This window comes from Centrocercus urophasianus, unplaced genomic scaffold (genome assembly GCF_019232065.1).
Source record: "Centrocercus urophasianus isolate 14NV4802_14NV808 unplaced genomic scaffold, USGS_Curo_1.0 seq_14, whole genome shotgun sequence".
Classification (NCBI taxonomy): domain Eukaryota; kingdom Metazoa; phylum Chordata; class Aves; order Galliformes; family Phasianidae; genus Centrocercus; species Centrocercus urophasianus.
The window spans coordinates 18,463,236-18,477,301 of NW_024884586.1; the positions used below are offsets into that span (position 1 = coordinate 18,463,236).

At 38.0% G+C, this 14,066-nt stretch overlaps 1 protein-coding gene across 1 annotated transcript in view; it reads right to left on the reverse strand.

Annotated features, from left to right (window-relative positions):
• Positions 1–14,066, reverse strand: part of SPTBN5 (spectrin beta, non-erythrocytic 5) — a 91,335-nt gene that overhangs the window by 17,394 nt on the left and 59,875 nt on the right. Inside the window, exons 41-51 of the mRNA XM_042813512.1 lie at positions 12,153–12,271; positions 11,444–11,558; positions 10,279–10,392; positions 9,427–9,548; positions 8,638–8,800; positions 6,204–6,392; positions 5,109–5,186; positions 3,471–3,643; positions 2,373–2,463; positions 1,626–1,772; positions 148–285 (exon numbers count right to left, since the gene is read on the reverse strand). Of these exons, the coding sequence (XP_042669446.1) occupies positions 148–285; positions 1,626–1,772; positions 2,373–2,463; positions 3,471–3,643; positions 5,109–5,186; positions 6,204–6,392; positions 8,638–8,800; positions 9,427–9,548; positions 10,279–10,392; positions 11,444–11,558; positions 12,153–12,271 (1,449 nt within the window). The remainder of the gene's footprint in view (positions 1–147; positions 286–1,625; positions 1,773–2,372; positions 2,464–3,470; positions 3,644–5,108; positions 5,187–6,203; positions 6,393–8,637; positions 8,801–9,426; positions 9,549–10,278; positions 10,393–11,443; positions 11,559–12,152; positions 12,272–14,066) is intronic.

Genomic DNA, 14,066 nt, shown 5'->3' on the forward strand with positions numbered 1-14,066 from the left:
TCACTCTCCACTTTGCAGTTTCTTTCCTCTGGTGGTCTTGAGGTCCGATTGTTTTAAATGGCACATTCATATTTAAGACTGCAGCAGGGCATTCATGCTGCCTCTGGAAATAGCACAAAAACCCAACCACTGGTGCACCAGAATTACCTTGTAAGCATCCTGCAGCTTGGCCCGTTTATCTTGGCAGCTTGCTAGCAGTTCCTCCCATAGCTCTTCCATTTCTTGTAGCCTGGACTGAATGGCCTCAGGGGCATAGTGTCTGTCACGGAGCATCTTCTCACCTTCCTGCAGCAGAGAGAATGATCAAAACGATGGACAGATATTCCTGTCTTTCTGGCTTCTAAAATTATCTGAAATGTTGGAACAATATTAGAAGACATTTAAGGGCAAAGGGAATCTTATTATGCAAAAGCTGGACAGGGAGCCTACTTTGCAACCACAAAGTTTTTTCTGCATTCCATGATCATTGCTTGAGATAGCCCAGCCACCTAGCCCACTCTTGTCCCTTCCTTGCATGTTAAAAAAGTGAACTATATTTCTCATACAAGTGAACTACTGCATGAGATAAAACCTTTTTTTTAACCATGTATCATATAATAAAAGTATATCTACATTCCTAATTCCTGAGCTCCATATGCTTAACAGAATGGCAGAAGAAGAGGTAAAGTGGATACAGTTAGATCTCCATCAGATAGAAGATTCAGTACTTATACCCTTAAGCTAGGACCAAGTTTGCTTGAGAAAGCTAAACTGAGTTACCTTGTATTTTACAATGAGGAAGATGGGACATAGAGAGAGAGAAAATACACAAGGACAGCAGATGTCTATTTTCTTATAAAAAGCAATTCCCAAGATCATTTTCAGAAAGAAGTAATGAGAGGCAGGTTAGTACAGAGAGAGTTGTAGTTACACCCCTTAGTCCCTCGTCATGTTCATGTTGTGTCTAAACAAACTGAGCTCTAAGTACTAGATGCAGGTGAAACTGAGGAGGAACTCCACCCTTGATGCTTTAATGCAAGTTATCTCTTGCAAAATGCAGCTAGTAAGTGCTGTGCTGAGAATAAGGTTAATAAGCATGTAACAGTCTGTCCTTCCAAACCAATAATCTGATCACAAATTCTGCCAAGTATCTGACAAAGCTTGTCAGACTTCCCTCATCTCTCTCCTACTAGCATGTCTCTGTAATGGCAATACTTGAAAATTCACTTTGGTTCTTTTTGTTGGATAAAACTTATCTGGATTACTGAAGTTTTTTATTCATCCAATTACCTAGGTTTCATTTTTGAAAGAAACAGATATACCTCTGAAGTGTGATTCACGTCAGAGAGAAGTGTCAGAAGTCAGTGGAACGAATCATTGATAGTACCCATCTCCTTCCACTGCATCTCAGTGAATACAGATAACAAGCTAACACTAAGCACTAACAGATAATTGGAAAGAACCCTGTGGGCACAGAAAGTTCTTAGACCAAAAGAGCAAGCTTTCCAGCCCTCTCACAGACAGAGTGAACAATGTCATTGACAGGACAGTGATTTCTCCTTGCTTGTTTGAGGTCTGTGTAAGTCAGTTTGTTAATAGTTTTTCATGCTAGTTCCCAGTGTTGCCAACAACCCAGCTTCTCTTACAGATCTGATGGAGTCCAGGCGATTTCTATTAGCCATGATCTCTGCTTGGAAAGTTTGATGTTTCTGCAGCTTGGTCTGCAGATTGCTTGGATCTCTCCAGCTATCATCCTGAGCAATACTGTTCTTCTCATTGATCCAGGCAGCCACCTTTGGGGAGGAAAGAACAGAAGTGGAAAAGAACTTCAGTGTTTCTTCAGCTGCAATCTGCCAGGCTGTTCTCGTGCATGTATAAAACATTGGACTAGTAAGAGGGGACATAAACAAGCTGTCCTTTTGAGATTTTGCTTCCCTAAGCTCCTCATGCCTTGATGATGTCACCCCCACACCTCTCTACCAGCACTGTCACCTGGAAAGATGTCTGCCTCCATGGAATTTTTCTTCTGCAGTAAGAAAGTGTGTGCATGTGCACATGTGTGCATGTGGAATAAAAGGCAGTTACCTCCCTATTTCTAACCTTACCATATCTCACAAGAAGAGGACTACTTTGTTTCTTCCCATGAATTATGATTGTGTGGCACATTCCTTTTAATGAGCCTGTTTCTTACTGATTTCTGTGGCCCAAATGAAGGGAATTTGTTACTTGAAAACTGAAAAATATCCATTAACACTTATAATATTTTCCAATATTATCTCATTATAGACTCAGTTCCTTGGCTCTTCTCTCATTAAATCTCTTTCAGGGTTCCAGACCTATGCAGCACAGCATGTTTTAAGAACAAAAATGCAGTGAATGCTGTGTAATTGTACCTCATAGGAATTCTTCAACAACTTCTGCAGGAGCCTTGATTCCTCTAGTAGATGTCTACGAGCAGCAGCATTCTCCAGTAATTTCTCCTTTCTGAAAGAAAGACAGATGCACGAGGAATAAAACACAGAGTGAATTAGATATGTAAAGAGCTTTTAGTTTTCATGTCTAAAAAACATTTGATCTAACTCTTGATCTCTAGGAGAAAACTGTCCATAATATGCAGCCTTCCATGATTTTGATTGTCAGAGAAGACACTTGGGATACTGTGGGAAGAACTACTAGCACATATGTTTAAAACATGTACAAATTCTGTATGTATGATGCCTGCATCTAGGAATCACCATTAGTGAGTTTCTGAGGACAACTGAACATTATGGAAAGCCCATGGGTATAATGATACTTGTCACTAATAACATGTAGCAGGCCAAAACTACATCGTCCTTTCATCTTTCTTCCAAATATGGCTGTGCATCACTTTATTCATGTTGATTCAGGCATGAACTATTTTGATTGTATTAATAAATTTGTACATTCACTTTCATCATAAGCAATTTCTGATCTCTTCTAGTAGATTTTACATACATCTTTTCATCTATTATAGCACTGAAAATAATCATTTCTAATGTTAGTTAAGATGAACAATATACAACGTGCTAGGAAAAATAAAGCAATTAACATTAGAAAGAACTGTAAACTGCCCTTACGGATAATTTGAGCAGAACTTTAAGATCAACCCATTAGATCAGAGAAAAAGCAATTATGTAGCAAATGCCTTTTCTTAATGGCATTTAATGACAGTACTATTTAATGGCACAGCAGAACTCTGTGCATTGTTTGCAACACTGTCCCCTTAGGGCCATACCAGGGTATAGAATCACAGGAACACTGCCTTTTTCTGAATTTCACCTCTCCCCTTAATTGCAGTTTTGAAAACCTCCGACTCAAGCAAGCTTTACAAGACCACAGATAACAGTGCAAAGTCAAGTAAATGCAAATGAGTTTACAGTTCTCTTAAAACATTTAAAGCTTTTAGAGTTATGGAGGCAGAGTTTCAATGCAAGAGAGATGGGTAGCAAACAGTGACGTTTTGACTTTACCTCCTCAGAACAGCCTGGCATCTGTTGGCGATGTTGTCTGAATCATAGTGTTTGTTCTGAATTAGCTGCTGGGCAAATGAAGCCATCTCATCAATTTTCTCCATCTGAGCTTCCAGGGATTTTTCAAATTGCATGTGTTTCCGCTGCAGGCTCTCCACACTAGACACTGAGTCCTGAATGGAATTCAACAAAGGGAAGCTGATTTCAATCAGAGTCATTCCATCCGCGACACTGATAATCCAGAAGCTAAATGGCATTTACCCCATGTTTTCAAGCTGTCAAGAAATGTTACTGACCTTTGAAATTTGTTGGCATTGAATCTGAGAATTGGGGTCTAAATTACTGTTTTATGCATGGCCTGAGAACATTGGTTCAGAGTCAAAACTGAACAAACTCCCGGATGCTTAGCTGTTTCTGCTGGTTGTTGTGCTACAAAGAGCATCTCACACTTCTCAGGAGAAACAGCTGATCTCTTTGTACTCGTAAATCAATTTTGTGACAGATCTTATTTTGGAAGCAAATATGGGATGCTGAGAGATCAGAGTTAGATGAACAAATATGCCATAGAAAGAGATTGAAATTAGAGTAGCCTCAGTTTCAATCCACGGCATTTGGAAGTGTTCTGATTCAGATTTGAATCTGAGGACTGGAGCCTGCCCTTACAGTTAATCTGGGGAGAAACACAGAACCTGACTTCATGTAACATTTGTGAGTCCAAAGCTTAAAGACTTAGAACTCTCTTTTCAGCACCCCCCCTGCACTTTTAATTTTAGAATCAGTGGCATCAAAATGTTACTTTAATAAACTCCGTTTTCTCACTTCTCTGGTGGACTTTATAAAGCTCCTGGAGAAACTTGTCTTTTCAAAAGTTCACACCAAATGGGCCAGAAAGACCCATCTAAAGTACCGGGTTTTTACATGAGTCACTGGAAAAGTACGTACTCACATGGTGTTCTCTGTGCATTGCTGAGCTAAATATGGCTGGAAAATAGATCCTTCTAAGTGTTTTATACTTCAGGGGAGGGACTGTAAGTACATATCTCCAGAATTAAAATTACACAGCCAGACACGAGCCACTAGCAATAGATGTCCTTCATATGATTTGTATCAATTATGTCTACACTGAACTCTGAGATGTAACTGTTGTTCCTGCAGAGACAGCTAATTTAATGCCTATGCAAAGTACCAAAGGTAAACTAAGCATCAGAGTTTATATCCAACATCCTGCATGACTTTTCTAACCCATGCATTAGTCTGCAGTTTCAGTTATTGCAGTGTTATTGATATCTGAAGTATCTAAAGAAGAACTACACTGTTTATACCAGAAATGACCACAGTGACAACTTGCACAATGCTAGTAAATTTGTTTGAGTCAGGTAAGACCAGGTAGAGAAATACAGTCTTTTTTTCCTGCCATAATTAGAGTATTTGGCCTGTTTCATTACTCTAGGGGCTGAGTGACCTATCTCATTTAAAGTACTGGGGAAGGAAACATGACCCTAAGTCATCAACAAGGCAAAGCAGTAACTTTGAAAGGAGAAAGATGGAGAAAGAAAGAAGGAGCATATCATCACACTTCACATCTCCCCATCCTCCAAACCAATAGTTGAGAAAATTATCATTTCTTGGAGCACCTACCCCTAAGTCTTCATTGGCTAGAAAAGCCTCTTTGCTGCTGAGCCAGCTCTCAGTCTGTTCCACATAGCCATAGAATTTCTGCACAGGGAGAAGAAACAATCATGAACATGTAAAATAAAACACAGTCCTGACTTTGGCAGAATATACTGAAAACAGCCTAAATTGCTCAGGCTTTTGCAAAATTTAACCACAAGAGCATTGGATGGCAATAAGCATTGGATGCTGCCAAAACCACGCACGTAACAATTATTGAAGCTTTCTCTTTAATAAGATGACTGTTTCTTTTTGTCTAAGACACTGGATACAATACAAGTACTTGCAGCATGTTTCCTAATGATGTATAGAAGGTGTTATGTAAAACAACTGGCCTGAAATAAGTATAATGTAATCCATAAGAAGTGTGAAAGCAGTCCTTACCATATGGTTTAAGTTCTTATGTACGTGAAGTATTTTAGATGGGTCTAGTAGGACAAGCTGTTATTTAAGGCGCTTGACATTCCACATTGTAAAAACTCTCTTTCAGCTATTTCTGACTTAGAGCAGAAATTGTGTGAAGTTAGATGATGGTTACAAGTCTATGTTTCTGGAAAACTGCAGCCAAAACAGTTCTTACATTAGGAAAAAAATGCCAGAGGAAGAAAACTAGATTTTGTCCATTTTTTTCTTCCATTTTTTCTTCCATTTTCTTTTTCCAATTGTTTTAAAATATGCCTCTGTCCATACTGTTTTTCTTGGGGGAGAGAGTTTAGAATTTAGTAGGATTTTCTATTTCAAGTATGTTCCTTTTGCCAACTACATGAATGTCCTATTGGACAGATTGACAATGTTTAATTTTGTAAATTTCATGGCCTCTGAAAATCAGATGGTCATACATTTAGGAAAAATGTATGTAATTTGTAAAGACAGAATTTAAAGGTACAGTAAAAGCCCTGCTATTATTGAATGTGTTCTGCCCTCAGTCATCTTCCAGAAATCATTGTTAATCACTGGATATTATTACATCATCCTCAGCTAATGGTAACCCCTGTTATAAATACGCTGCTTATTCTGAGAAAAGCTGTGTGTGCATTTCATTTTGAATGTCTTTTTACTTACCTGTAAATCTTGTGCTTGAAACAATTTTATATATTGCTCCTGCCATGCTTGGATCAATTCAGACCAGGCTTTCTGTAGTCTGGAGAGAGACTGATGAATCTCAGGGGTTGCATAGTGACCAGAATTGGCAAGCTGTTGACCATAGTTACTGAGAGAGTTGAATCTTTCCACTCGTGCTTCAATCTCCTCCTAAAATATATTACTAAAGTTGATGTCAAGGGTTTATGGTATGCCAACTATTCAGAATACAGGCCTTAAGGGGGAGAATATAGACTGTAACTTTCCAACACTAATATTTGTGTGGAAAATCATTCGTCTTTGAGCTGTGTTACTGAAAAAGCACAGAATTGCCTAAGAGAAAATAAATGAGGACAATAAATGACTTTATTGCTCTAGGAATGACTGGTCTCCTACAAATCAAATTGGAATTCAGTTAGAAACAGATTGGAAAATGCTCACATATAAATGAACACAGTTTTGAACACCCATAGTACTGTATCTCCCACTGAGTTTTCCTATATAAAGGTGGTTGTTGTGAGACAAACAGCATCTAGATGTTTTTCCTCTCCTGCCAGGTAAGTTGGCATCAGATTATTACATTAAAAACACTGTTCTACTTTATTCCATTCTATTTATGGTGTTAAGATGAAATATTTAACTTTTTATGCTGGTCTGAGGAATGAATTATGCCTTTATACTGAATCCTCAAGGTTATCAGATTAAAAGCAAGAGTGAGCTCTGCAAATTGAGCGTGGAATTCCTAATATAAACCATTTGAAAATAAAAATAACCATATACTGAAATAATACTGCGCAAGAACTTGCAAACTACCTTAAAAATGATGTCATGGACTACTAAATGTCTGAAATTACAGCTGCTCTTCTTAGAGATTTCTTTTAGAGGGATGATGGTGCCTAGAGTTTGACAGAACAGCTGTAAGATCCAATTCTACTTTTTTATTCAGATTACTGCTTTGCAGTCAAATATAGTCTCCCCTAAGGACTATAGTTTGAGCCACTAAATTAAAAAAAAAAAAAAAAAAAAAAAGAAGAAAAAGCCATTTTCTATTGTGACTTATAATTTAATCTAGTCAACCCACCAGAAAAGGAAGCATTCCCTGAATTCCACCTTTTCTGTGCGACTATGTCATTAGAATTCTTGGGTTCCTTTACTAGCAAGATCGAGATCTAGATCTCGATCTTGCTACTATCTAAATTCAAAATACACCACAACAGTGTGTTGAACTTTTTATAGTTTTCTACTGTTTCTATTACTAATGGAAAAAAAAAAAAAAAAAAAAAAAAAAAAAAAAAAAAAAAAAATTGAATTAAGAAAAAACTTTTAAAAGACATAAAAATAGAAGCAGAGGGGGCATCAGGCGTTTGACACTAAATTCAGGTCTGGAAAATGACTTAGAATCTAACATTATTCATGCTTGTAATGGGAATCGCAAAGCACAGTATTTTAATTGTTAGTATTAGTCATGATTCTGAGAATATGCTTTTTAGAAAAGGAAATATAACTACAAAGAAGAGGTAATACAGGAACTGAAAGGTGGCTACTACATGTGGGAAAAATTAAAATATCAGTGTTTCTTTTTAATGTTAATAATAGCACTCCTTTCAGAAAACCATCAAAAATATGAACCAAATCAGCCATCAAAAGATTATTGGTAATTTTAAGTTCTTTACTATGAGAGTGGTGAGGTGCTGGAACAGGCTGCCCAGAGAGGTTGTGGATGCTCCATCCCTAGAAGTGTTCAAGGCCAGATTGGATGGGGCCGTCTGCAGCCTGGTCTGGTATTAAATGGGGAGGTTGGTGGCCCTGTATGTGGCAGGGGGAGCAGGAGATTCATGATCCTTGAGGTCCCTTCTAACCCTGACCATTCTGTGATTTGTACTGAGATATGAAGAGTTCCAGTACAATGCGATGGTAATTTACTGCTCTGTATGAGACAAACTGCTGGTTTTATTTTCTTCTCAGGAAAATGGAGTTTGCATCACAAAATCTAGCTCACAGCTAGACTGACATTAACTTCTTGGCAATCTGAGCAAGAGATGAGAGCTGAGCATGTTTTGAGACTGAATCAGCTTTTCACCTGCAGAGCTGGATAGCAGAAGATGTGAGCAGTAATGTGGCTTCCCAGGAAATGAGCTCCTAAATAGCCAGTGGGATAGAGTTCCATCAGTTCTTAGGTGATCTCTGTCACTAGCCTGTTACTGGAACAGACTCTCACCATGTTACTGTCAATTCATGCAGCAGAAATTCTGCTGTGTCTGCAGCATTTAGTTCCCACAGGACAGATTGACAACACCATAGAATGGCTTGGGTTAGAACGAACCTGAAAGTTCATCAAGTTTCAACTGTACAGCCATGGGCAGAGTTGCCACCCTCTAGATGAGTATATTCAATTGGAAGCAATAATGATACTTGCCTTTCTCTGCTGATGCTCCTCAATCATGCTTTCCGCTTCATTTAGGCTTTTAGGAAGCCCCCCTGCTTCCATTAAGCCTCTGATGTTTTGAATCCAATCTATAATTTCCTTCATCTCAAAGTTAAACTTCTGCAACTGATATGAGGCTGCCAGCTTCTCCTTCCTGCAACACAATGTACAGTTTAGCATTATCCAACACAGAGTTGTCTAGTTCCCATTCCCACCCCATTTGCAGAGGAAGGTATACTGTGAGAAGGCAACTGAAGTGGATTCAAGCCTCCTAGCTTTCCCTTGCTGATCCTAACTATTTTCACATTAAATCAAAATTACACAGATGCATGCTGCCTTGGAGACAACAGGCTTGCCTTCTTTTTTATGACAGTTCATTAGAATAAGAAAGGTAAAGATCCTTACAGTTGTTGTTTCCAGAAACAATTCCTGCTCAGGCTTAAGTCTTTCTTGTTTTGAAAATATTCAAGAAAAGAAACATGAAAAAATAAGTATTTCACAAAATGTTCATGACAAATGTTATCTGTTAGTCTGGAGGCATTTTAGTAAGGAAGTCATTTTAAGCTAGGAAGTCATTGGACTAACTTTCCTGAAGTCACATCTGTGGAACTTCTGTTGCCCTGTGCCTCTTGTTCCAAATGGAGATGTTCTAGCTACCTGTATAAGCTCTGAATGGATCCTCAAAAACTTTTGGAAATCCCCTAACAAATAGATGATTTGCTACTCCAGGGAATAGCTTTGCTCCCGATGAGAGACAGTCAGACCACAAAAAGCCTTTACCTTTGTTTGGCCTGTCCCTGGAGTCGTAGCCAGTTGTTTTTCATCTCCTGTTGCTTCATAGTCAGCTTGTCATTTATGGATGGATTCCTTGTGGAAAGGCGGAAAGATTCCAATTCCAATGGCTGGAAAGAGATTTATAGTGGGGTGAATTTATGCCAAAAAAAGCTTATGTTCATTCCTGAATTTGCCTTTCAGAACAAGTTCATTTTAAGATTCTAGTTCTTAAAAGTGGATACCTAGATTATAATATTAAAATATATATGTTACTATATGCACAAAAAATAATATGGATTTCTGAGCAACCGTCTAAGTGGAGAAAGATACATTTGTTTTGTTTCAACACACAAATGCTAATAAACAATTAAGAAAGCAATTTTGCGGAACGGGGACAAACAGAGAAAAAAATGAAGTAGTCACAGTTTGCATACTATTGTGAAGAAAAGATTTATAGGAAGTTTGCAAAACTATGTTCCGTATGAAACTATTTCAGCCAACAGTGCAAATGATGAGGCATTGGTACAGGATTTCTTCTACTGCTGCTCATTGGAAAATATATATAAGCATTTTTAATATGTAGTTATATAGGAAGTCTAAACTGTAATTAATGCTCAGATTAGTCCTAAGCCATGCAAACTGGGCAATTTACAACAGCAAGAGCTGATCAGGGAATTAACCTAAGATTCTGAGGTTTGACAGCTATATCAGAAAAATACGTGAACTGAGATTTTGTGTTTTTTTTCTGAACTGCACTGTAGTACAACTCATGGATCTGAAGAGACGTGTCAGAGCTTGCATCAAATTTCCAAAAAATAAGAATTTTTATAGTATCCTTTGTACTTTTTCACTTCTTACCTCTATTTTGGACTTAATAACACTGATTTCTCTCTCCATCTCTTCATGTCTTCGAATAAGGTTTTCCACACTTTCAACATCTTTCCCATAATCCAGTGCTTGTATCAGGACACTCTGAAGGGGTACAGGAAGTGTAAATGGTGATGACACAAAGAAGAAGGGTAATATTTTACTTCTATCAAATTGCTTCCTTATTCCCTTCTTTTTATTGCCATTGGAATGCTTTTATTGTCTTTTTAAGTATCTATAAAGCTCTTTATGTCTGCACTCTCAACAGAAATAGAACAAGAACTTTGAATATTCACAGATCTACATAAGATCTGGGCATTCACGTGTTAAACAGAAAGGCAGGAATGCTTCCCTACACTTCTCAACCTTTATTTTCTCTCTCTCTCTCTTTTTTCTTTCTCCCTCCACCCCCCACACATAGCTCAGAATAGCCAAATATTTCACATTCAGTTGTGTTGCAGAAGCTTGCAAGAGCTGTGTTTCGCAAAAATGTGGAAAAAAAGTTAATCTTCAGAACTCTATCACAAGTGAAATCACAGACAATAAAGGAATACATTCATAAAAGTTGTTACAAAAATTTCAAACTAACGGTCTTGTAACCTGAAGTACTCCTGTCATATATTTGACTACTGGCTTACAGTTCAATAAACAGTATTTGTTATATCCATGAAGTCATTAATTCTTATATAAGTCTTCTATTAATCTCAAAATTATAAACCAGAACAGGCATTTTTACCATATGAAAAAAAAGAAAGAAAGAGACTTTTATAGAACTTATCAAAGTTGCATATTTGCCTACATTGCACAGCAGGGAGAGATGAGCAGTAAGTGCTAAACAAACTAGCTTTGAATTCGGAACACTGGAAGTTGCTACATCCAAACTAAGTGCATAATTAATTCAGGTCAAGTTCTATGGTAGTTCATCTAATTTCTGGTATTCAAAACTCACTTTGAAATTTACCTTTTTAGCCTTGAGTGACTTAAGGACTAGTAATCTGCAATGTGTTTAACATCTTCCTGCAGACTTGATACATAGACAACTGTCAGGGGCTACTGCTAGATAGTCAGTATATCTTCAGTAATACAGATATCTGAGTTTATCACTCAGAAAACAGAACATTTTCCCGTGTCAATTAATCCAAATCTGGGAACTCACCTTCTCAGTAATTCTCTCTGTGATGTCATCAATTTCTCTTATCAAGGCATGAATCTCCAGAGCTCCTTCTAATTTCCTCCTGTATGCATTCAGGTTACCATGGAAACTGTTCCACCTTTTATTGGAAAATAATATTTTAGGAGCATATTTCAGAGGTGAAAACTTCCACAACTGAGTTTCATAATCTCAGTTCTAAGGAAGAAAGTCTAGACTTCTGAGCTACATTGTGTATTGATCCCCAATTCCTCAAAATAGCAAATGCAGCATGAAACATCAGCCTGATGAAACTATCTGGCTATATTCGTTCCAGGTTTTTCAGGATGGCATAGAAAGTAAAAGCTACAAAGTCCTGACACAATTTCCTTAAATTATCTTAACTAGTGGACTGTGAAGTAGCAGAAAGAATATGCACTTCACCAGGGCAACTTTTTGAACAGGTAGAAGTGCCTTAGCTTTATGAACATAGTCTGTAAAACGCAGTGAAAAAGCCTGTTTGCCTCCAAGGACAGAAACGACTTTGGTCCTGCAGGACAAGAAATCCTCTTGGCTAACTGCTCCGAAATCTTGAAAGGCAGCTATGGTGCATGAAGTCTGGTAGTCATTATGTTAAAAAAAAAGACACATTACTCCACTGAGCCTAGCCCACCAAAAATACCTCATCCTACCTTTCTGTTTTCATTTTATGTAGAAGATTTAAAAGCATACTCACTTCTCATTGAGCTGCTTCCGGCGCTGATATATTGTCTTTGTCTCTTCCTTGTTTTGTCTCTCCAGTTTCATGGCCAGGGCATTGATAGCCTTGATGTGAGCATCATCCACTGTTGTCTCCTGTAAAGTGAAGAAAGGACAAAACAACAATAGCAGTGACAAGCAAGATTTCTATCTCGCTACCAGAAATTTCAATCAGCTCTATTATCACACTTCTTATCAGTCCCAGATGAGCTGACAGTTCAAGCAAGAAAGAATGTTAATGATGATACACTATGTAATGATGATACACAGATTCAACAGTGATTTAGGACTATGTAAAAACTCTTAGAGCTTCTTTTCTAAGCCAGGCATTCCAGCAGGGGCTCATATGTTGAGGAAATGCAGCTGCTGGTTACATAGATGGCTGCCGTAAAACAGATGAGATGTGGCAGACTGTTCCTGCATCAAACAGATGAAAGACTTGTGGCTCTTAACTTTACATAGGCATCTGTCCAGAAGTTTGTTCCACATCAAGGACAACAGCCTTAAAACCTATACAGTCTAAAGAAACCAAATCATAAATTGGATAGTAAGATGTGTCACTGCTTTTCCTTTAAAAGAAACATCACTGCATAATGAAAGGTATGCAAAGCCTTTCAATTTTCTTCCCAAGTAAAATACATACTACAGGAAGGATAATAGTTGCACATTGCAAATATATCTTCTGGACTATAACGGATAATTCTTTTCAAGCATGATGGATAGTCAACACAGAATACTGCTCCAGGATTCAAAAACATTCTGTATTTTTGCAAGACCAGTAAATCAAAGGCTTAAAGGGGAGACATTAATCACTGGAGTAATAGAAGCACAGTTGCCAGAAGCCAGCGATTTTTTAATAGAAATATTTATTCAAACTGAATTTTATTTATGGTACATTCATACCAAGATGTCTATTTCCATATGTACTTCAGTATTACAAACAGCCACAAAGCAAACAAGATAAACCAGTAGACAGCCACATATTGCTTCTTCAGAAACCTCAGCCTCCTCTCCTGGGAGCTAGCAACACAATATAACAGAGTCTGAGTAGAAAACTTCGCAACCATCAGTGTGGGACAGTCGATCCCCACTCTGCTCTCAGATTTGTCTAGTGGGGAAACCTAGACCAAATGGATGCACATACTGTGCCAAGACCAGACTGCTTCTGTCTGGATCACCCTATAAAGCATTGTATATTCAAGCACCAGCTATGAAGGCATCAGTCTCAGTAGTTTCCTGTAGGAATCACGTTTAAAGTGGTAAAGAAGCAGTGCCTAGAAGCAGGCAGTGTTGAAGACCAAGGGCACATAAGATCTACCTTATTCAGTGGAAATACTTATTTTTTCAGTCTTATACAGTTCCTGTCTCTATCCTTCTTTTTTGCTGGTACAATCCATAGCAGAACTCTTAGCTCATAGCTCAGCTGGTGTAGACTGAAGGGTGAATGAAGGTCGCTTCACTTCCCTGATTCCATGGTGCTAAAATTCAAGTGTTTTGGCTTTCTGACCAGATCCAATGTATTGTTGAAAATCTTGCTGGGTTCTGGAAATGGGAGCTCAGAGTTTTCCCCCAGGTGTCATGCATATCTATGCATGTATTTTGCGTAAAAGAAGATTGTTTTCTTCAGCTAATAGGCATCAGAAAGAGAAGATGGGAGCTGGCAATACAGTAACTGGCAAATAGTATAAAAGGTAAACAAAAAAAAGAGAATATTATGAGTGCACATAGAAGTAAACCTCACTCATGAAGTTCTAATTGGCCTAATAGTGCAGACTACAAAGTATGCACAGGGATCTTTCCTGTGTGACACAGAAACCTGTTTGTCCACATCTGTGTAGTTCATAAAGAGAGAAGGAGAGGCTACTACAAATATATTGTCTTGATAGATGGT